General features: G+C 44.2%; 1 protein-coding gene and 1 long non-coding RNA gene across 2 annotated transcripts; both read right to left on the bottom strand.

The window, feature by feature from the left end:
- Window positions 1–674: 674 nt before the first annotated feature.
- Window positions 675–11537, bottom strand: LOC119141544. The gene is made up of 4 exons (XM_037373976.1): window positions 10910–11537; window positions 10226–10336; window positions 7037–7141; window positions 675–2168 (listed from the first exon to the last, which is right to left on the bottom strand). The coding sequence occupies exons 1-4, from the start codon at window positions 11124–11126 to the stop codon at window positions 1993–1995; spliced, it is 609 nt and encodes a 202-aa protein (XP_037229873.1). The 5' UTR covers window positions 11127–11537; the 3' UTR covers window positions 675–1992.
- Window positions 11538–12712: 1175 nt separating this feature from the next.
- LOC119141380 lies at window positions 12713–22405 on the bottom strand. Its single transcript, XR_005101915.1, has 3 exons — window positions 22393–22405; window positions 17949–17950; window positions 12713–13124 (listed from the first exon to the last, which is right to left on the bottom strand). It is a non-coding gene; the product is annotated as an uncharacterized LOC119141380 (long non-coding RNA).
- Window positions 22406–23068: the final 663 nt, after the last annotated feature.

The raw sequence follows: 23068 nt of genomic DNA, 5'->3' as shown, positions 1-23068 counted from the left end.
AAAACAGATAAATAAAGAACATCCAGTAACTATGAGACAAAAGCTTTAGAAGACTATCTGCTGAGCAAATAGCAGATTTTCGCTAGCCTTGTGGATCATCATTAGATTGGTTTGACACTGAAACTTTCAGTAGAAACACAGGGCCACTTCCCCAGTCTGATCTGCATAGTACCTTATTCTGCAATAGCCAGTTATTGAAATAAGACCTAGGATACCATCAGCATGTAGAGACACTTATCCTTGTACAACGTGTCTGCATTTTCAACAAATACACCTCAATATGATTAGAAACCCATCCCTCTCTTTCTTAAGGTATCTTCTATGCTTGCACAAAATGAAAACACTGTGAAATTAAACAGTCACTTTCACTAACCAGCATTTTCCCTATTTATTTGTATGCTTGTCCATGTTCTCTGGAAAAAAGGATTCCAAAAACATGAACAAACCTGAAAATACAACTAGCAAGAAAAAGTGCACATGGAACAAAAGACAGTGTGGTTAGGTGCATTTGTTAGTGCTCTAAGGTTCCTCCTGGAAAGCCTGAAGTACTACAAGTGACAGGGAGGGTGGCAAGAAAAAGCTCTAAAAGACAAATATTCATCAACTTCCATTTCCAGTATTCAAAAGCACCATATTAGAAAGTTCTGAAATTAAGTGCAAGTCCATAGCATCTGTTTGAGTGTCTATCTCCATTTTATTTCTCTCAAAGGGATTATGCAATAAATCATTAACCCACTGTCTCATTACTATGAAAAGACATGTACATTGCAATACCACAGGTAGAATTTAGCATGAAACAACATCATATGTGATGCTATTTTATCACATGAGCTCTGAGTTAATGTATTTTTCCTAGAAATAGAAGTTGGAAATCTTCCAACTAGAATAGAGGTAAACCCCGCCCTGAGTGGGAGCTTAGATCAGATGACTTCCTGAGGTCCCTCGCAACCTAATAGAATGGCTCCACAGTTGTCTTCTTCCCTTTAAAAATGTGAATTCTTGAGACTAAAGCATTTACTTCCTTAAACATATTTTCATGGAATTCCAAGTCCTCAGTGAGAGTCTGACACCAGTTTTCAAGATCTGCCTTCGGTATGGCTTCAGCTGCAAGCTGTTCCTTGGCACTGCTAAAGAAACTTCAAGCTTGAAGAAAAAGAAATTCAAAAATAACACAACAATGATTATGTAGCATAACTCACATAACACAATGACCTCAGCTACCTAGAAGTACAGCTAAATACATGTTATGGTTGAACTTGACAATCAAATCCAGTATTTATACCACTAATGTCTTTTCCCCCCACTTTTGCAATCACTTGCACAAGTGAGTTTTAGATATTTCACACTGGTAACTAGCATTAAAAAGCTACTTAATTAATTTTCTTTACAAAACCTCAGTGTTCCTACATTGCAAATACCAGTTTTGTGATCTCTTAAACTCATCCTCCTGACGTGGTGTTGCTTAAGATCACAAGTCATGCATTTCAAAGGGTTAACAAAACCAGCACAAGACTTTTTTCCCCCCTCTTTCTTCTATCAGATGCCCAGAAGATGGAGGACCACAGGAAGAACAGGAAGAACACCACAGGAGAGCAGGGAGAATCATGAACTGTTACTTGTCAGTTATTCATTATCTGTATTTGTGAAGTCAGTCTCCCCCCAAAACCATTCTACAATTAATACTGTTTATTTTGACTTTTGACCTGTTTTCTTCAACACAAGTACCATCCCTTGCAATTTTACAGTCTGCAATTTTAGAGGCACTCTATTCCACCATTCATGTTGTTAATAAACTGCACAGTTCTGGACACAGGCACCTGCTCAGTAATGCTTCCAATGTTGACAGTGAACCACAGTTTGTTCTGCTTGTGACTAGATGACAGGTTTGCATCCGTTTTTTTATCTACAAAGTTGCATTATACCAGAATGACAGCTCTTACTATGGATGTATTATATATAAAAACTCCTCATTGGCTGACAGAAGCTTGATGGTTAAATATTTCTTCTTCTCACCTCTACAAATTCGATATTTGAAATACTGAATTTCTCTCTCCAGATTTTTCCTATCACCAAGGGCTGTAGCCAGCGCAGCTTCTTTAGAATTGAGGGCTGTTTCCATCTCTTGAAGTCTGATCTGGGCTCCATTAAGATCAGATTTTTTTGCATAGCTGGAATAAATCAGAGAAAGTGGTAAAAAAGTCTAGAAATGCCCCCAGAGTAGACCGCTGACTAATAAAACAAGGTGCAATCTGAATCTTAAACTTGAGACACATCCAACAAAAACACTCTGTCTTGACTTAATTTACTCTGATTTAAATCAACTCTACATTTCTACTTTCTCATCTGGTATAACACTAGCTTAATATTCTGCTTGGGCTGTAGAAACCTAAATATAGGGGAAACTCAAGAGTGTCAAACAAGTCTGAAAGGCATGCACGGAAAGGGGAAACTGCCTGTTCATTAAAGGCATGTCTTATTTTCTCTTTAGCTAGCCACTGTAAAATTATCCCACCTTCACTAGAATCTTAATAGGAAGAAGTAAGTTCTCCCATCAGAAGGCTCTTTCCATAGGTTAGAAACAAGTAACTTATCTTAATTGCCTTTTGTTTACTCAGGAACTAGTGCACATCCACTGGCTGGGCTGCAAATAGCCCACTTCCAATGCAGAGACCAACTTCTCAATGCAAATTGACGTTCACTATCTATATGACAGTCCATAAGTAGAAGCTCGCCATAAGCAGAAGCAGCAGCCTTGTGAACTGCTTTGCAGTAGCCTTCTGACCATACACTGACTCCACAAATCTGAGGAAAGATATCCAAATCCTGTCCATCCAAAGATGTCCAAAGTGTGCCATCACTGAAACGGCACCGGTGCAGAGGTACAGGTGTCTTTTTCTTTATGAAAGCGAACACAAACTTCTCAAATTACCACTCAAAGTAGTTTTTGTGTCTACACAAGCAGTCAGTTTAATTCAGTCAAATTTAATTCAGTCAGGAGAAAAGTCAAGTAATGCCACAAACACAGACCCATGCTCTTCAGCCTATATTCATTATTGAAATAACGCTACAACAAGCTACTATCAAAAAGAGCGGAAAGGAAAATCACACTCAGGAATCAAAATTACTGTTGTCCTTCAGATGGCACAAGCAGCTGTGTTTAAACATGTAACACAAGTTCTTCCATCTTGAAGTTGATTCCTTTTCACTCTGACATATCTACATTTCTCTAGCAAAGGCAGTAGCACACAGAAGTTTATCATCAAACTATGTACACTTTTCAGGAGTGGAGACATTCAGGCTCAATAAGACAACAGCTAGCACATTCTTCTTCAGTTTTCACACCTCTGCAGAAGTGAAAAAAGACAGAATTCACAACACTAAACCAAGGAAACAAAATTGGACAAAGATTCTTAAGAACAAGACTGAAGTGTTAAAGCATTAATACGTTCACTACTTTTGTAATCACTGTACTGCCCAGAAGAAACAACAGCAACGCTTCCCAGAATAAGGTAAAATAAAACCACAATTTCAAAAGGAGAGACTCAAATTTAAAAGATACTTTTCCAAGATTACATGCAAACATACGCAATTGACATCATGCTCAAGAGAGGTGTGTGCACAAAAAAAACCATCTGTAGAAATACAACTGTTTGGCTATTTTGGCACTACAGCCACAAGGTAACAGGCTTCACTTAACAGACTTGGCACTAGCTAATCCTGGTCCTGTTGAGTAACACCACACTCACAGAAGTGGTAAACTGCAAGAACCTGTGACACACACACTCTTCTACACTCAACTTTTTTTTTTTTTTTCCATTTCTGCTGCTCAGTGCTATTCAGTCCCTTCATGGGATTTTACATACCATTTTTTAGACCCAATGGTTCAGAGCAGTTGGGAGCACAGCTTGGACAAAAGCACAGGATTTTTGTTTTGGCCATGTAGGCTCCTACTTCCAGCTCTCATGCATTATTCACTGGAGGCCTCTGTTGTGTCCCTCCCCTCCCACCCAGACCATCAGTTAGTAGCTAGATCTCAGGTATCATTTAAAGTTCCTTTGAAATCAATCAAGTGCAGAACGCCCCCACCCTACAGGAGATTCTTGCCTTCCATGCCCACACACTCATTTCTGCCAGTACTTACAGTCCTATCATAAAGCTAAGCATTACCAACATTAACCAAATTCTCCTCAAAAAACACTGGTTTTCAGCCAATTCATGACATAGCTACACAAGTGTTGTAACTCATGATAATGCAGCCTATATTTGCACACTGAGTTGGTTTTCCACTGCAGTTGTAGAGAAATATGAAAATTAAAAAAACAAACTACAGTCATTAAAGCTTTAGGATTTGTTTAGCTAGCAGTCAGTTTTCCATGGTTTTTGCCTATGACAGGCAAAACAGTAAGGCTATGTTTTGGAAGGATGTGATTTACAGTAGCATAAGAAACATCTGTCTAAAAGCGCTCGAGTTTTTGTATACAGATCAACATGACAGTAAGAGTAATTGGACAAGCTTGCCTTTCCTGCAAATAAATATATGTAACCTGGTTTCAGCTTATCTCACTGTCACCCACTTTATTTAACTGGAGACAGTTGCTGTGTGTTTGAAATCAACACTAAGCATAAAACATCTCTAGCCACTTATCGCTCAATAGTGACCCTTCTTCAAGAGCTCAGTCAATCATGTAAATTCCACTACTCTGACCAGCAATCCAGGCAGAACTTCACACTTGCAGTGCACACCTTTCAAGTCACTGCCCATTACCATGTTATCATTACACGTCCACGAGACCACCTTTAAGCCTACAGCAAATCATTCCTTGCATTGTTATGTCTTATTCTGCATGGAAGACACTCTCAGATAACTTAAACTATAATCATATATTTCAATTGCTTAAATTACTGTGCAACAAGTTAATCACTCCCCTCCTTACTTCTCCAGGCGCTCTCTCTCAGAAGGTGGTGGTGAAGTGTCATCCTGACTCAAACCTCAGAGCCCTCCCGTCCTGTTACATGAGGGTGCACTCAGGCAAAGTTTGAAGGATGCTGCCAACATCACTTCAGTCAGAGGGCTTACCCTCCAGAGCAACAAGTACATGGCTGTGGCTCTCTGGCAGCCAGGCACTAGCCATTGCCTTCCCCACAGGCACAGCTGTGGGGCCAGCAGGTGCAGGCAGAAAGACAGGTGAAAAGGTTTTGGCTGTCAACCAGGTGAACACATTGCCACCTGGTTCCTTCAGTGCTGGGACAATGAGGCTAACAGTTTGGAATTAGAAGGCAGGGAAGCCAAGCAGCTGGGATCACTTTCTAAAGAAGCATTGACAAGGCGATCAGAAGAGGGACACAAGTCCTCAGTCTTTGGAGGCAACTTCTTTCAAGTGTGAAAGAAAGTTATCTCTTCAGGGAGGATATTACACATCATCCAAGCAAATGGACTGCAACAGAGAAAGGTATTCAGTACCTGACGGAATTAGCCATGAAAGAGATGATTTATTATGGCCAAGATGGTGCACACTTACCCACAGATCCTGACAAAGTCCTACGCACACAACCCATGTGGCAGAAATTTGTATTAAGTGCACCATCATCACATACCACATCATTGGCAATAACAAGCTGGAAAGATGAAGTGCCACCAACAGTGGATGAGGTGATTCACCATGTCCACAACTACAAAGACAGCATTTCTACCTCCCTCATCTCAGCTATGAAGAAACTGGTCCAACGACTCGATGAGGATATATCCTACTCCCCACCTCTGTGGACCCCCATCTCAGCTATTAATCGCAGGCACCTTTCTGCTCAAGAGGGAGAGTATAGGAGGTATGTACCATGGGGTACTCTGTGTTTTTACCTGCAGGACCACGGAGAGGACATGAGAAGGTGGGATGGAAAACCTGCCTCAACTCTGGAGGCACAAGTACATGAATTGAAAGGAAAAAAAAGAAAAAATCATGAAGGGGTTCCTTTAGGAAGGCTGCTGCTCCAACCTCTAGTGAGTTTCCCAGAGAGAAAAGTTTCCCAGAGTGGAAAAGCTGACTGTACTCTCAATCCTCTGGAAATGAGTACTAATCCATTTTTACAAGACCTAAGTGGGCATGACTGTGATTACTCTACACAACAGCCACTCTGCACCACTTGCTGCCACGGTAGGTAATCCTATGACCAGCGCTAGAGGGACGCTGCCTCCAGCCAGGCAGAGGAGAGGAACAACAGGGTTTACTGGACTGTGTGGATCTGATGGCCTGGCATGACAAACCCACAGTACAAAGTTCTAGCAGACACTGGTGCACAGTGTACTCCAATGCCATCAAGCTACGAGGGGGCAGAACCCATTAGTATTTCTGGAGTTACAGGGGAATCACAACAGCTAACACTGTTGGACGCTGTAATAAGCCTGCCTGGGAATGAGTGGCAGAGGCACCCATCTGTGACTGGCCCAGAGGCTCTGTGCATCCTTGGCATAGACTACCTCAGGAGTGGGTATTTTAAGGACCCAAAAGGGCACTGGTGGGCTTTTAGTATAGCTGCCTTGGAGAGAGAGGAGATTCAGCAGCTGTCTACCTTGCCTGGCCTCTCAGAAGACCCTTCTCTTTTGGGGTTGCCAAAGGTCAAGGAACAACAAATGCCAGTCGCTACCACATCAGTGCATTGGCGGCAGTATCACACCCACCAAGACTCCCTGATTCCCATCCATAAGCTGATTCATTGACTGGATGTGACCAGCACGACCCCCTCACCCTTTAATAGCCTCACATGGCCAGTGCAAAAGTCTAATAGAGAATGGAGACTAACCATGGACTATCATGGCCTAAATGAAGTCACACCGCTGTTGAGTGCTGCCATACCAGATATACTAGGACTTAAATATAAACTGGAATCAAAGACAGCCAAGTGGTATGTCACCACTGATATTACAAATGCATTCTTCTCAATCCCTTCAGCAGCAGAGTGCAGGCCACAATTTGTTTTCACTTGGAGGGGTGTCCAGTACACCTGGAATCGACTGCCCCAGGGGTGGAAACAACAGCTTTACCATCTGCCATGGACTGATCCAGGCTGCACTGGAACAGGGTGAAGCTCCAGGACATCAGCAATACATTGATGATATCATCATGTGGGGCAATACAGCAGAACTGACCTGAAAAAAAAATTATTTCAAATGGGGCTCTGAGCAATAACATGCCTTTGAACAAATTAAATATTCAGGCAGTAGCCCTTGAGCCAGTTTGAACTGGGCAAAATGTAAAAAATGTGCTCTACACCGCAGCAAGGGAGACTGGTCCTTCCTGGAGTCTCTGGCAGAAAGTACCAGGGGAGACTTAAGGTCGACCCTGGGGCTTTTGGAGTCAGGGATGCAGAGGATTGGAGGCCCGCTATACTCCAACTGAAAAAAAAGATACTGCCAGCTTATGAAGGGGTTCAAGCCACTTCAGGAGTCATTGGCACTGAAGAACAGCTCCTTCTGGTGCCCTGGTTGCAGTGCTGGGCTCGATGTTCAAAAGGAGGGTCTCCTCTACACATCATGCAGCTGATGCTACATGGAATAAGTGGGCTGCATTGATCCCACAATGAGCTTGAATAGGAAATCCCAGTTGTCCAGGAATCTTGCAAATGATCATGGACTGACCATAAGGTAAACATTTTGGAATGCCACCAGAGGAGGAGCTGACACATGCTGAAGAGACCCCATTCTGTAATAAATTGCCGGAACATGAAAAGCAATATGCTTTGCATCAGTCCTGCTGTATTGTAGGAAAGCATTGGAGGTGGAAAGTGGCTGCATGGAGTCTCCTACAACAAGTTGCAAAAACTGCTGAAGGAGAAGGTGAATCAAGTCAGTTTGCAGAGATGAAAGCTATCCAGCTGGCTTTAGACATTGCTGAATGAGAAAGATGGCCAATACTTCATACTGACTCATGGATGGTGGCAAACGCCCTGCAGGGGTGCAACCAAAGCACAGTAACTGGCAGCACCAAGGTAAACTCATATGGGCTGCCACATTAGGCGAGATACTGCTGCCCAGGTTGAGAACCTGGTTGTAAAGGTACATCATGTAGATGCTCACATACACAAGAGCTGAGCCACTGAAAAACACAGAAATAACCAGCAGATAGATCAGGCAACCAAGATTGAAGTGGTTAAGGTAGATCTGGATTGGCAACGTACAGGTGAATTATTTATAGCTTGGTGGGCCCATGACACCTCAGGCCATCAAGGAAGAGCTGCAACATATAGATGGGCCCAGGACTGAGGGGTGGACTTAATCACAGACACTATTGCACAGGTTGTCCATGAATCTGAAACACACGCTGCAATTAGGCAAGCCAAGCAGTTAAAGCCTCTCTTGGTATGGAGGCCAATGGCTAAAACATAAATATCAGGAGGCCTGGCAGACTGACTACATCACGGTCCCACAGACCTGCCAAGGTAAGTGCCATGTGCTTACAACAGTGGAAGCAATACCACATGGCTAGAAACAGATCCTGTGCTCCATGCCACTGCCCAAAACACTATCCTGGGCCTTGGAAAACAAGTCTTATGGTGACATGGCACCCCAGAACGAACTGAATCAGACAATGGAACTCATTTCCAAAACAGTTTCATAGACACTTGGGCCAAAGGGCATGGCACTGAGTGGGTATATTATAACCCCTAGCACGCACCAGCCTCTTGGAAAATCAAACAATGTAATGGACTGTTAAAGACTACACTTGAGGACTACTGAAAGCAATGAGTGGTGGGACTTTCAAACATTGGGATACACATTTAGTAAAAGCCACCTGGTTAGTGAACGCCACAGGAACTGCTAGCCTGCCCAGTCAAAGTTTTTACATGCTGTAGAAGGGGATAAAGTTCCTGTAGTGCACCTTAGAAATATGCTTGGGAAAACACTCCACATCATTCCTGCCTCAGGCAAAGGCAAACCCATCATGGGACTGCTTTTGCTCAAGGACCTGGGTGCACTTGGCAGGTAATGTGGGAGGATGGGGAAGTTCCATGTGTGCAAGGGGATTTGATTTGGGTGAAAATAGCCAATGAATAGAACTGTGTGATGTTCATTGTTATATACTATTTATAGTCACTGTTACATGCCTGTTTGCACCCGCTTTGGATTTGGAGATCTGAACCTGACTCCCTTCCAGTTGCCACAGCAACAAAGACTGACTGGTGAAACCAGACAAGCACATCCCCGACAGAGTCAGAACTGGTTTCAAGATGCAACAATCCAACACCTCATACCATCTTCCCTGCCTTGAAAGACTGTTATAATAGACAGCCCAATGTCACAGACTAAATGAACTCTGAACAGAGTTTTGAGGGATGGACTAAATGATAGGAGAGGTGATGAGGTACTGGAAAACACAGCATGACATAAATGGTATGGAATAAGGAGTGGATACTGTCCTGCTTTCAGTTGTAATAGAGTTAATATTCTTCTTAGTAGCTGATGCACTGCTGTGTTTTGGATTTGGTGAGAGAACAATGCTGGTAACAGACTGTTTTAATTGTTGCTTGGTGATGTTTATACTATGTAAAGGACTCTTCATTTTCTCAGGCCTTGCTGGCGAAAAGACTGGAGGGGCATAAGAAATTGGGAGGGGACACAGCCAGGACAGCTGACCTAAACTAGCCAAAGGGATATTCCATACCGCGGGATGTTATGCTCAGTATATAAACTCCGCAGAATGTTATGCTCAGTATATAAACTGGGGGGAGTTGGCCAGGGCCTGCGACTGCTGCTTGGGGACTGACCAGGCATCGGCCAGCAGGTGGCGAGCTTCCCTTTGGATTTTATTCCTCTCCCTTTCTCCCTCCTTTTCATTATAATTGTCATTATTACAACTGTTATTACTATTGTTGTCCTTTTTTTTTTTCCTCTCCTATTTTATTTTAATTATTAAATTGTTCTTAACTCAACCCTCAAGTCTTACATTCCTTTCTGCCTGTCCCCCCTATCCCTCAGTGAGGGCAAGTGAGTGAGCGGCTGCTTGGTACTTACATTTCTGGCTGGGGTTAAACCACAACGTGACCCCAAGACTGAATTTAAAACAGCAAGTGGGGCCTAATTAGCGAAAAAAAGGCAAAAACCAGAAGATTCTCTTTTGCTAATGGTAAACTACCTTAAATTTTACTTCTGTGACTGCTGTAAACACAAACAAGGAAGCAAATAAACAGCTGAACCAAGTCAAGCGTGTAAGCAGCAAAACGTAATAGCACAAACCGTTTCTTTGCAAGAGTGGAGATCCTGGCACCGTGCCATACAGCTTGCACTCGAGGTTATCTGGCCAAATGAAGATACAGAAGGTGTGACCTTCTCTGTCATCTGAAAATCCTGCAAACAAACAGAAGTTAGTCATCTTCTGTTTTAAGTAAACCCTACTTAATATCGACTCCTGTATTCTCGTATCACTTCGATAACATCTTTCGGAAAGGGCACTTAGGAAAGCCAGGACCCACAACAACCACTACACGAACCGCCATCACCGCACATTTTTCGACCTTGAAGCCGCTGAAGCCTCAAGGACAGCGATCCGTCTGTGGGGCTGGGGGTGGCGGTGGACGCCCCCCCGGCTCAGACCCCGGAGCCCTCCGCTCCCCGTTACGCGAGGGTGCGCGGCGCGGCGTTCCGAGGCCCCCCCCCGCGGCGGGCCCAGCCGGGGGCCGCAGGGCGCGGCGGCGAGGGCGGCGCTCGGGGCCGGGGCAGGGCCCGCCGCGGGGGCCCGGCCACCACCGCCCGTCAGGGGGAGCGGCGCTGCGCAGCTCCCGTGCTGCCATCCAAAGCCGAGGCGGTACCGCCGCCGTGCCCTCCCGGTGGGCGGGAGCGGCCACCACCGCGCAGCCTGGCCGCCCTCCCGTGTCTCCCTCTCACACGTCTGTGCGCGCCCCGCCCCGTGTCCCCGTTCACCTGTGCTGCCCTCCCGGCCCGTGTCCCCGTTCACCTGTGCTGCCCTCCCGGCCCGCTCCCGCGGCGCGTCGGCCCACGACCAGGCGGGCCCCGCAGGCGCCTCCCGGCTGGTGACCCGGCGGCCGCACCTCCGCTCCCGCTGCTTCACCCCGCGCTGCAGCACGGGCACCTCCGCCTCCGCACCCACACTTGCAGGTGCAGGCGGCCGGGCGGGCATCCCGCTGCCGCGGCAAGGACGCGCACGGGCAGGCCGCGGGGCGCGGCGGCGCGCAGTGAGCCGTGGCGACGGACGAGCAGGGCCCGGGGGGACGCGGAGCGAGGCGGGAAGGACAGCGGGCGGGGGCGCCGGGGCCGTGCGGACTGGGCTCGCAGCTGCGCGCGGGCAGCCGCCCCGTTGCCGCCGCCGCCTCTCGGCACTGCCACCGTCGGCTTCCGCGCCGCGACCTAAACGTGGCCTGCGGCCCCCCGCCCCGCGGGCCCACCCCCGACCCTCCGCTGCTGCCGGGAGCGGCCGCCGGCCAGCCGCAGCCCGGGTTGGGCTGGGGCCGAAGGGGCCGGGCCCCGCGCTCGGCTGCCGCCGGCTGCGAAACCGGCTGACGCCATGGAATAACGGGGGAGGCTGATCCTGCAAAACTTAACCAAACCCCTGTGCATGTGCCCAGACTTGGGGTCAGGGGTATCAAGGTGCCTGGAGGGAGGAATGTTGGGCACGTACACCACTGCCGGGTGAAAGGTGTGGTTAAGCAGAACAGCTTGTAACAACTCTATAAAAAAAATGGAACCGACTAACATCAGATGGAACATTCCCCTCCAGATTTGGAAACGACTGTTGAACGCTGCGGCTCTGGGGTGGTAGCTATTGCTCTGAACTCTCCTTTTCCCCCCCCCCCCCCCCCCCCCCCTTCTTTCTTTCCTTGTTTTCTCTCTGTCTCTTGCTCTCTCTTCTTTTGCATTTGCAGGTTTATTGTTGGGCAAATAAAGTTCCTTGGCTCTTGACTACGTTTTGAGTCTTAATTCTGTTCCCATTGAATGGTGAATGCTGTACCACTTACCTAAAGGATGACGCGCCTGTGTTTAGTTAGGGTGGGAGATGTCCAGGGACCCTTATTGCAACATGTCGGATGCACAGACTGCTAAGTCCTTGGGTTGGTTATCTTTAAAAAGGGACATTTTGTCTTAGATTCCTGTTGTACATGCAACATGGCGAAGATGGAGGCTTTAAACAGGGCCGCTAAGGAACAGTCTGCGTAGAGATAACTCCTCAAGGACATTGTCCAGGCACAAGATATGTTTATGTTGTTAACTTGAAGATGTGCTGGGTCCTTGAATGGAATGTGCTGATTGTCCAGGTGTGAGATATGTAGACATGAGTGACTTGTATAAGGAGGGGGCTGAGGGCTTCCCTCAGTGTGCATGACTTTGGTGGAGCGATCCCCCATGCACCCAGCGCTGCCAATAAAGGATACTTAGTCACCAAGAAATTTTGACTTCGTTCTTTAAATCACCGTGAATACAAACAACCACGCTCGGGTCTCAGACCGACATGCGACGGTTTCCATTTTGGGAATGTCTGCTAATGAACAGTTACACAGAGTAAATGCTATGGTCTGTGCTTTCAAGGAACAGAACAAAACTACAAAAAAATGAAGAGAAATGTTTTTCTGTAACGGCAAGGGTTAGAGAGAACAGCTACAGTCCTGCAACGTGTAGCAGGGCAGCTGTTCCTGTCAGCTACATTCAATGTTAAGTATGTGAAACTTATAACTCGAAAGTTATAAAGTAGGTATGTTTATTGTGCGCAGATGCACGCATGCCCTAAGTGACGAACCATCTCATATTTATACAAAAAAACAAATGAATGTTCAACTGACGCCTATCCAGCCTATCCATATTCGTTACCTAAACCCCCATACTCTCACTTCGTATGTTAATTAGCTTATCAGTCCTTTTCCTGGAATGTGGTGGTCTTGTAAGTTTGCAGCTAATTCATGTCCTTGTCGATCATCTGGTTTTCTTTAGCGAGGAGATCTCTAGGTAACATTGGAATGTTTCTCATCCTTTTTATAAATAGCCCCTTTGTTAGAGGAAGAAGAGTAGGTATTTCCTTAAAATGATATGGTTATGTGACCAATCACCACACCTACACTCCTTGAGCAGACATATACAATCACAATCGATGTTTATTGTCCCTATTTTGCACTATTTCTCCACATCACTTCGCACAGGATTTTCATGTCAGAGCAGAAAACAAGCTTGTACATACATGGCACCATACCAGAGCCTGATCCAAAGTCCAGTTAAGTTTACACTTCAGTGCTGAGAAAACTCCCCGCCAGGAGATTCCTTTTTCTGTTGTGTTATCATATATACATCATAAATACTACGGTGTGTAGCTCTGGCAAGCCAGCCAAAATGTTGATTTCTTTGCTTATCTAATGCCGACTCGAGACCACTTCTGGGGGCAAAGCAGCTAGGAGACAGAATCTTATTTTTCCCTTGAGATGTTGCCACAGCAGGAGTGGGGAGCACAGGGGTGTCTGCCAGCTGCTTAGGAAGACAGCAAAATCTGGAGACTCCTCATATGAGCAGATGGGGTAATAGTAATACTCCTCACTGTTTTTTGGCTTCAGTAGTGCAGAAACGATGCCAGTTAGGGAAGTCCTGCATGGTCCATGTGTTTCTGATTGCTGCTCTATACAGTAATGGCTCATGTATGACTACATTACTCTTAATAGGTCTGCTCATGCATAACTTGAAGCCTTGCCTAAAAGAAACTTCTAAAATATTAATTTTGCACTGTATTTCACTAGGATTCAAACAGAGCTATCAATATTGTCTGCATGCAAATGAAATACAAATTTTAAAAAAATCACAGATTTGTTAAAAATTACTGTTTAAGGTACAACGAAAACTCAGTTCCTCATTTCTACTGAATCTTTCACAGTAGAAAACGTTACTTAGTCTTCTGTGGGATCTCCTCCTCCAGGAGTGCAGGAGGGAGCCTGGAAATCTGGACCATGGGTGGCAATCAGTTAGCTGAGGGGAATGTGCTCGAGCTTGTAGGTCACGAACCCTGGGAGGACAAGGAGTGTGAATAGATAACAATCAGCAGGATGAGTCATGCCAAGAGAGAATAGGGGAGTGGGGAACGGATGGTGCCAAGGAGAGGTAACACCTTGCAGTTAACTGATGACTGTAAACACTTACTTAAAGTGTCCTTTGTTTGTAGTTAACCACCAATCAGGGATTGCCTAGTATGCAATGCTTAGCTTAAAGAACCAATCTGTTTAAAGCGTGCAGCTTCTGAAAACATACATTAACTCGTGTTTGTGTACAATAAATCGACATTTCTTTGCATCAAACAGCGTCCCGTCTCTCATCGCGGCACAGGAGAGGCCAAAATAGAATGAATAAATGCATTTGGGATGCAGCCACACTGTATGTGCATGCCTGTGACAAGCTGCAACTTTGATGAGAGGGGGGAGGGGGAGGAGAACACAGCCTAGACAGTGCGGGAAAGAGAAGCAGTAACTATCGCAGTGCTCCTCAGTATTTGTTGTTGAAACCACAGCTCTTCAGTTTGCCTTGATCAAGCAGATCCTAAACCATGCAGGGATGCGTGTTTAAAGGAATGTAGACGTGGGGGTGGATGACTGATTTTGGATGAGAATAGTCCAGGGACTAGTCTACCGACGCTGCTGAGGTACCGATAGGGGAGATGTGGTGATACGACTGTTAGTTGTAGTTGAAGTCACTTCCCACGGAGATCACAAAAGCCCAAAGGAGACAGCAAGAAACTGCAGATGGTAAAGCAAAGCAGGAACTGATAACTGTATGGCTCCACATGAAGATCTGATTAAGTTCACTGTAAAAATGACTGTGAAAAACTAGAAACGTTATGTTTCTGCAGAACAGGCTATAAACCAGATTACAAATATAGAATCTCCTTGCTAAGAATGCAATCATAAGCACAGATGCCTTATGCTTTTACAGAAGTACTAGTTTTGGGGAAAAACTTTTTGCCAAGAAATTGCAGGGGTATTAATCCTACTAGTATATGAGAGCGCTTTGTTGTAGCTGGTGACAGAACAACTCCGATTCACTTTGTAAGGGTATGGTTAGGGTTGCCAACTTCTGTCACTTTGTCATTAGTTTTATAAAAGCGTGGTATTGTTTTTTTCCCAAGACTAATTATATGAATTCCTCTGATTAATCACAACTCAAAGTTTTAGTTAGATTCTTGTCCCTTTAGATGTAGAGAAAAAATATTGTTGGAAGTGTGAGTCACTGCAAAGTTAAGCATCTTAAAATTAAACACTTGCTCTAAATCTAAACTAGTATCTGACAAGTAACACCAGGCATAGTGAGTTTCCCAGTTTCTCTGCATTAAGATGAGCACTTACGCAGATGGTGTGCTCCACATCTCTGAGCAACTGTAGCACAGAATTTCAGAAAACTGGATTTTAACAGCCTGTTTGTCTCATATATGCTGTGCTCTCAGCAGTCAGAGATCCTTTCCTCAAGAGAATAAGCACTTGGGAAAGGCAGGTGAAAGCGATGGGAGAAATACCTAACTATATCTGACACCATGAGTCACTGGCTCACCAGGCTGGATCCTCCATACTGCCCGAGCATAAAACCAGTGGTGCTAGCTCACAGAAAAAACACAATGAAACCCAAACACCACAACCCATGTGCAGCGGTGATGGGAAGGGTCAAGAAGAGTGACTCAGACTGATGCACAGTATTAGGATTTCCTTGCTGTCATCAGAACCTTAGCTCCAGACTCCCTAACAACAGAGTTATGAGGGAGTGCTTTTTGAGACCTTCAGTGAAAATACTGAAAACTTTAAATATATACAGTCTGACTGTCCTACAGTAGCTGATGTGGGTGACAGTGCAAATATGCTGCAACAACATCTAGCCGATTTCAGATGCAAACATGCTCTTATATTTAGTTTTATATACCAACAGCTTCTTTTACATGGATGGAAAGATAAGGACTATCAGTGTTTGTTCTAAGGGTGTTATGGGCATTGGAAATACTAGTTTTTCACACTACACACCTGAGGACAGGGAGGCATATGAAAGCCTTATGAATTTTCAAAATAAGTTAGCAAGGTAGTAGTTACGATTGTAAAGTTTGGCATCTAGGTTGTAGAGTTATTCTTTTAAAATTATTTATGAGTAAGAAGACTTATAAAACTGCGCTGTCTTTCAGAGTTAGGAACTGTGAATACCTCAACATGTCAAGGGATTCCTAACGCAGAGTATTGGAACAGTAAACCACAAGACAGTTTCAGTGCAAGTAAAGCTAGTCTTCCTCCTAAGTCTTTTGCATTTTTCTATAAGGAAAAAAGTGTGAGAGGAGGATAGAGAATGTCTGATCGTTACTGACAGGAGATAAGAGAGATGTACAAGAGAAGGATGGAGAATGTCTGATTAAAAGAACAGATGGGTCTTATGAAGGAAAGAAAGAAAAAAACATGGTTATCTAGCCAAAAGGGGGTTTGTGTGCTTGTAATGATAATATAGCTATGTAACTGCATGAACAGCTTCCACCCTGAGCCTGGTGGAAGATACAGCTGGAATTTGTATCTGGGCTTAGAGATATCAATATGAGCTTCTCTGCTCCATAAAGCATCTCAGGTTGCACCACAACCTGAGTATGTGTCTTCATATGGCACAAATGGCACCCAAAAGTGGGGCTTGGGTAGGAGGCTCATGGAGCCTGAACCGGTGGCATAGCGGAAACTAACTTTGTGCACCCGTCACCTACAAAGAAGGTGAGCAGTCGGGAACCATAGGAGGGAAGTTATCCTGAGATCAGCAGCGCAGCCTGGATGTATTGCAACAGCTGCTTGCAGCTCAGTAACAAGCTGTGACTCTGTTAGAATGGATCCATGACAAAGTGCCGGACTTTCTGCCTGACGGCACTTTGCAAATTACTTTGCAGACAATTTTATGATGCTGCCACAGAGGGGGGACTCTGCAGCAGGAAAGCATTCAGCAGCTTGGTGGCAAATCCTGACTAGTCTTCACCAAGCATCCATGAATTCCAGTAACAGTGCTGAACCAGGGGAGGCTGTAAATTCCACTGACAGCGTGACTCTTCTCAACACACCATCAATGATGGAGACTCTGTGTGCACCTCCTCTGCCCCCAAAGCTCCTGTCACCAATTGCAGCAACCCTCACAGCACAGCACCAAGTGTGGTAACAGGACAACTCGGGCAGCAATTCCATTGGCACCGAGAAACCTTTTGATCCAGGTCCTATATATCCAGAAAAGGAACCAGACCTTTTTCCTCCCCACTCCCCCTCCCCACCCCCGATGAGTTGACAGTGGTTTTGGGGAGGATGAAAGGGGGTCTCAGGGATTGGTGGTGGGAATGCAAGCAGGAAGCGCTTATGTGAAGGTATCTGGGAGTCGTGATGACACATCCAGTATTTTAGCAGCCAAATCAGTCTCCAGAGTGGCAGCCTGTGCAATACGAGGTTGTTAAAGAGTTAAGAAAAGCCATGTGGGAAGGGGGGATTCATAGCATATTTGCTATGTCCCTTCTTGAAGCAATGGCAGAATCTTACACACTTGCACTGCATGATTGGAGGTCATTGCTTCGTATGGTACTAACTCAGATGCAGTATATGATGTGGTTATCTGATTTTTGTGAGCTATGTTTAGTGGCCTTAATTGAAAACCTTAACTGGGGATTTGAAACACTTAAAGATATTCCAGGGGTCTGCATTCTGCAGGTGAGCTCTGATCACCTTTAGAGACAACTGCAGCAGATGCTTGGTGGTACTTGTGTGGGGAAGAGGAATGATGGCCAGTCCAATGCTACGTGAACAGCAGCACTCTGAAGAGAGTTGTAAGCATGCAGGAGTGCAGGAACAGCCATAGAAGTGGCTGAGGTAACATACAGCTGACATTTTCTCACATCTCGCTCTTGAAGCCTCTTTCCCTTCCCCCAGTACTAATGAAATTTCTTAAAGAAAACTACTCTTCCCAATACAACTCTATAGATAGGAGGGTCAACCACTGGGTTATGAAAGAAATGAAACCCCAACTTTTTTCTGAAAGTAGCCTTCTCAAATAGCCTTAGTACAACTTCACAAATGCCAACAACATTTTTAACTCTAAAATTCTGCTGAACAAGACCAGAAAGCATAGCAGTAAGTCATTGTTGAGTCATCTAATTCCGTTTCACAGGAAATACTTTTCTCTCTTTTCTGCCCAGTGCAAGATCAAGAACTGATAAATAAATGAAAGCAGTAGCATAGCCTTGTTCCCTGCAATATGACCTGGTACACACAGAGCAATGAACTCTGAATTGCAAATCATAGATAATTCACAGGTTTTTGAAAGAGATTCATTAAATCATACTGCATGGTGTTCTGAATTAAAAGGCTAAAAGGAGTATGTGTTGAACTGCTAGCATCTAGCCACTTTATCCTGATCTGAAAGGCAAGGCACATGCATCTACTGTTGGTCATTTTTAAGAGTTTCTGAACCACGATGAATACATGGCAGTTTTGAAATTGCATATAATTACATCTGCAGGGAAGAATATTCTGCTTTTGCACATTTAAACTCATTTCCTCATAAAAATATCTGAAATCTATTACTCATATCAAGTAGTTTTACAGGGATGCTTTAACAGTATTATTAGTTTCAGTTCACAGCTAGAAGGCTTAAGATTCCCTAGACAAAATTGGTAACTCCCAAAAGCTCCAGAAAGACCAAAAAAGTATTGTGTGCCATTTTGTGTGCAGTTCTGGGCCCCATAATTTAAAAGGGCTGTTAAGGAACGTGAAGTTGAGGGGCAACTTCATTGCTCTCTACAGCTTCCTGAGGAGGGGAAGCGGAGAGGGAGGTGCTTCTCTTCTCCCTGGGGTCCAGCAACAGGATGCATGGGAATGGTTCAAAGGTGCATCAGGGACAGTTAAGACTTGACATTAGGACCATTTCTTTACCAGGAGGGTGGTCAAATACTGGAACAGGCTTCCCAGAGAGGTGGTTGACGCCCTATGATTGTCAGGGTTTCAGAGGCATTTGGACAAGATGATCATTGTAGGTCCCTTCCAACTGGAACTGTTCCATTCCATTTCCTATTTTTTAAGGGCTTGTTGGAGGAGCCTACTGGTTCCACTCTTAGAAATTTAATGGGCAGGGACTATGATTTCTGAGATATCCCCAGAGTGCAGAGTCCCCATAAGCAACGTCTTTCTCATTGCTCTCATCTTATAACTTCTCACATAATTGTTAAGATGAACTCACTCATAGAATTGCTTTAAAGTTTGTCTCATATACACACTCCTCTATTCTCCATGGGATTGGTGTACTGAGAAAATTGCAGCAGCCCTATGTCTCCCTTCCACACGTGAAAGCATTTTTCTGCTAAGGGCTGCTAGAAAAGGGTAAACAGAACTGTAGCAGGAAGGAGGGGAGGGAGGGAAGACAATGGTTTGCAGAGAGGCCAGGCTATTTGGCCTTTGCATTTCCCTCCGCCTACAGGAAGCTCATGGGGGCATTAACACTGCCAGAGACAGCTGCTGAGCACAAAAAATTGAGAGCGGAGGCAGTCTGCCAAGGCAGGGATAGCAATGCAAGAAAAAAATTAAATTTATTTCATTACCCAGCTATAGAGGGTAGGGAATCCTAAAGTCCCCTCTCTTCCTGCTTGCTTGGCACCCTCTTCTTTTCATTCAATCATTCTGAAAAGGGCAAAGATGATTAGAGCTTCACAGCTGCAGTGCTCAGGTATTCATCTGCTCTATACTATTTTGGCTAAACTGGGAGCATACAAGCCTGCAACTACATAAGAAATCAAAGGAACCCAAGAACATCTTCAGCTTGTAAGCCTCAGAGGAGACCGAGATGTTAAATTATGGCACCAGATACCGTCAGATAACTTCTGTGGGAAATTTCACAAAAGTCTACTAAGTATTCTCTTAATCCCTGTTATAAATATTTTGACAAAGTGTAGTTATAATTTATCCTTAAAAAAGAAGAAAAGGAATGTGAAACTACTGTTCTCCTTCCACATTGTACACATGCATATACTAGCATGCTCATCAAAAAGACAATTAGTAACAGAAACAAAGTCTTAATTATAGATTGTATCCAAGAGCTCAAATTCCATCCCAGTTTGTTAAAAATTTTCCCAAGCCCATCTTCTGACATATCCTTTTGAATTGTTTCAGTTTCTTTTTCAATTTTTCCTAATTGGTCTAGATCATGTTCCACATCCTGAGTGACATTTGGAATGTGGATACAACAGTGGTCCAATTTATCCTTGAGATATCCACATACTCCATGTTCTTTAGGTAGGAGCATATCTAGTGCCATTCTATTTTGCAAAGTCATTCTGGAAGTTGCCTGTAATTGTATATTCAATTCCTTAAACCCCTTTTTGGTAAGGTTTGCTAGTTTTTCCACTTGACCAGTTAACTGATAGAGCCATGCTCTGTTTCTATATGAAGCTATAGGATTTAAAAGTGATTCCAGTGCCCAGCCAATTTTCACTCCTGTAGATGGTTCATTCCAAATATCATCATTTATCTCAGATCTCTTTATTCGTTTCAATTCTAAATTCTCTAAGGATCCTCTAAATGGTGATTTCTTCCAAATTGGACACAATGTTGGCATGCCTAAAGTAATTTGTTTCACCTTACCATCTAATGGTAAATGTGTGGTCCAGGTTCCATCACTTAATGCCCAAACTAAATGTTCTGGACTTCAAATAGTAGTTTTTCTACAACTAAACAAAGTTCCTTTTCTAACTGTAAAAGTGCTGGTTAAATTGAGAGTGTTCTTAAGACCTCGACAAAAACAACCATATTTTAAAACAGTGGCCAATGGAGGAATTCTTTGGATTACTAAGTCTGCACTACTGCAATCATACACTTTTTCACATTTCCACCACAGCACTATTTTATTTTCCTTCTCTCCCGATGAAATTGATCTATCATTGACCCAGGGTAATACTGAAAAAAAACTTTTCCATCCCAGCTAAAACACCAAGAAGTTCTTGCCATATACTGAAAATGGGAAAATACGGACATAGACCATATAGAGTCCCATTGGTCTACTAATTGGGTACCTCGGCCAGTTTTGTTACACTTCCATTTCATGATACTTCTGCTCACGTTGGTTTTAAGTTGTTCAGCATAAGAACACCATCCCAACTGGGGATTTGGACCCCCAGGAAGAAGAACTCAAGCTACGGCACTAGGTCGGGATCCTGTTATAAAATCATAATTCAATAGTTTTTTACAATCTGTTTCTTTACCTGGCGACTTCCACTGTTTTCTAATAACCTTTACTTGTTCATACCATTGAGTTACTGGCCTTTGTTCACAATAGGTGGTCTCATTTTTATATTCCAGATTGGTCAGATTCATGGTTAAAATTCCCCATGGAATAGATTCACCTACTGCCCTCGGTACTGGCAAACAAGCAGTGATCTGTGTGACATTTTGTAAATTGGCAAATTCTTTAGTCAATCCTACCATCAAATTTTCCTCAGCCATTTGTTTGGGAATGTCAATCACTTGTTCTGTTTCTACTTGTCTTTTGTTCCTGTCCACCAAGCCAGCCCATGATCCCACCAACACTACCAACCAAAATAAAATCCAAAAAATAATCATAACCTGATATGAAAAATTAAACATGTTTCAAAGTCAATTTTAAAGTCTCTGGGTCACAATTAACAATCTTCCACAAAGTAGGTGCTTTCTTCACTCAATAGTACGGACACAATAGCAAAGCATTGCCATCTGGCTTGATGTTTGGAACTGGATTCAGTAAGAGTTGCTGGAGATACCCAGCAGCACCTTGGGAAGTATGGGACAACTATTAAGCTGCATACAGTGTAAAAACATTTTCTCATCTCACTATCCCTACCTTTAAATTCAAATTATTCTTCGTATTTTCCTTCCAAGGCATCACAGTAAACGCTGAGTCATTCCATGCTTGCTTGAGAATTTTGGAAAATAGGAGTTTATAAACCTGGAGGACAAAATATTTTAATGAAATCTACTTGGAAGTGGAAGGCAAATCTGTAATACTGTAATTATAATTAAAATGATGCTTTCATGATCCACTATGAAACTGAATCACTAACAAATCAATTTTCCCTGTGATACCAAAAAGCATTGTTTTCTCATTTGCATTTGGGATGTAAGAAAAACTTTGGTTACAAACAAGCTGTGCTTTCAAACCACAGCATGTTTCCCTCATTTTCACTGTCTGCTTCAGGCATGACAAAGACAGCTTAGCTGCTATAACTTAATGGACAGAGGGCAATATTTGTCCCACAATGCATTTGCAGAAAAGATGATGCCTCAATGTCATCTGCCCATCGGAAAAACTTAAGAACAGAAAACACAACACTTACATTTGGATTTTTGTCTGTAAAACAGCAGCTACTAAAATCTGAACAGCCAGGTCTATCTGTTCCCAGACAAAACACAGTCCACACAATCAAGTTTAGTTCCAAGGCACAGCTGACAGCAGCACCACAGAGCTGCTACCTCTGCAAGTATTGGTTCAGGACAGTCTAAACAAGCTGAGTATGTCCAAGTTGACAGAGAAAACCTCTAGCCTTACCCACGCTTCCTACTGTTGCAGTAGTTCTGGGGGAAGAAAATAAGGAGGAATGAAAAGCTGGTTGATAAGTAAGGTGAAGATGACCACTGTCTGTCTCTTAACACCTTACAGCAACTTCAGATACAAAGAGAGGTCTGTATCAATGTGCACCAACATCACAGCCTGTTTTTTCTCACTCCTGCACCTCTCTCATCTCACCTCGCACATATGCATTGGTCCATTTGGAAACTGTGGTGACTGCAGCAAGGCTCCAAAGCCCCGGGCTCCTCAGCTCCAGCACTGCCCAAGCTCTAGCCAAGGCTCGCTGACACAAGCCCCTGACTGTCACACACGGACTCACAATGTGGCTGCTGCCAGGCCACCACCACCACACACCAGCAGAAGCTTATGCAACCCACAAAAAGGGGCAGGGGGCCTGCGTCAGGCTGCAGAGAAGGGAGGATCAGCCCCCCCAACTCCACTAACAAACCAAAACATGACCTGCAGCCACTGCAAGCTACACAAAAACGGGTGCTGCTTTGAAAGGTCTCAGTTGAAAGCCGAATG

Source organism: Falco rusticolus, chromosome Z (assembly GCF_015220075.1).
Source record: "Falco rusticolus isolate bFalRus1 chromosome Z, bFalRus1.pri, whole genome shotgun sequence".
Lineage (NCBI taxonomy): Eukaryota > Metazoa > Chordata > Aves > Falconiformes > Falconidae > Falco > Falco rusticolus.
This window is presented reverse-complemented; position numbering and strand designations above follow the sequence as displayed.

Bases quoted from the DNA above. Each gene is read 5' to 3' on its own strand.
- LOC119141544 (XM_037373976.1), bottom strand. From the start codon at position 11,126: ATGCCCGCCCGGCCGCCTGCACCTGCAAGTGTGGGTGCGGAGGCGGAG. The intron at 7,142-10,225 runs GTTTGTGCTATT...TTTTTTTTTCAG, and splicing joins TCCACTCTTGCAAAGAAACG to GTCAGTTCTGCTGTATTGCC. The intron at 2,169-7,036 runs GTAAAGCTGTTG...GATTTATTCCAG, and splicing joins GGATCAGTCCATGGCAGATG to CTATGCAAAAAAATCTGATC.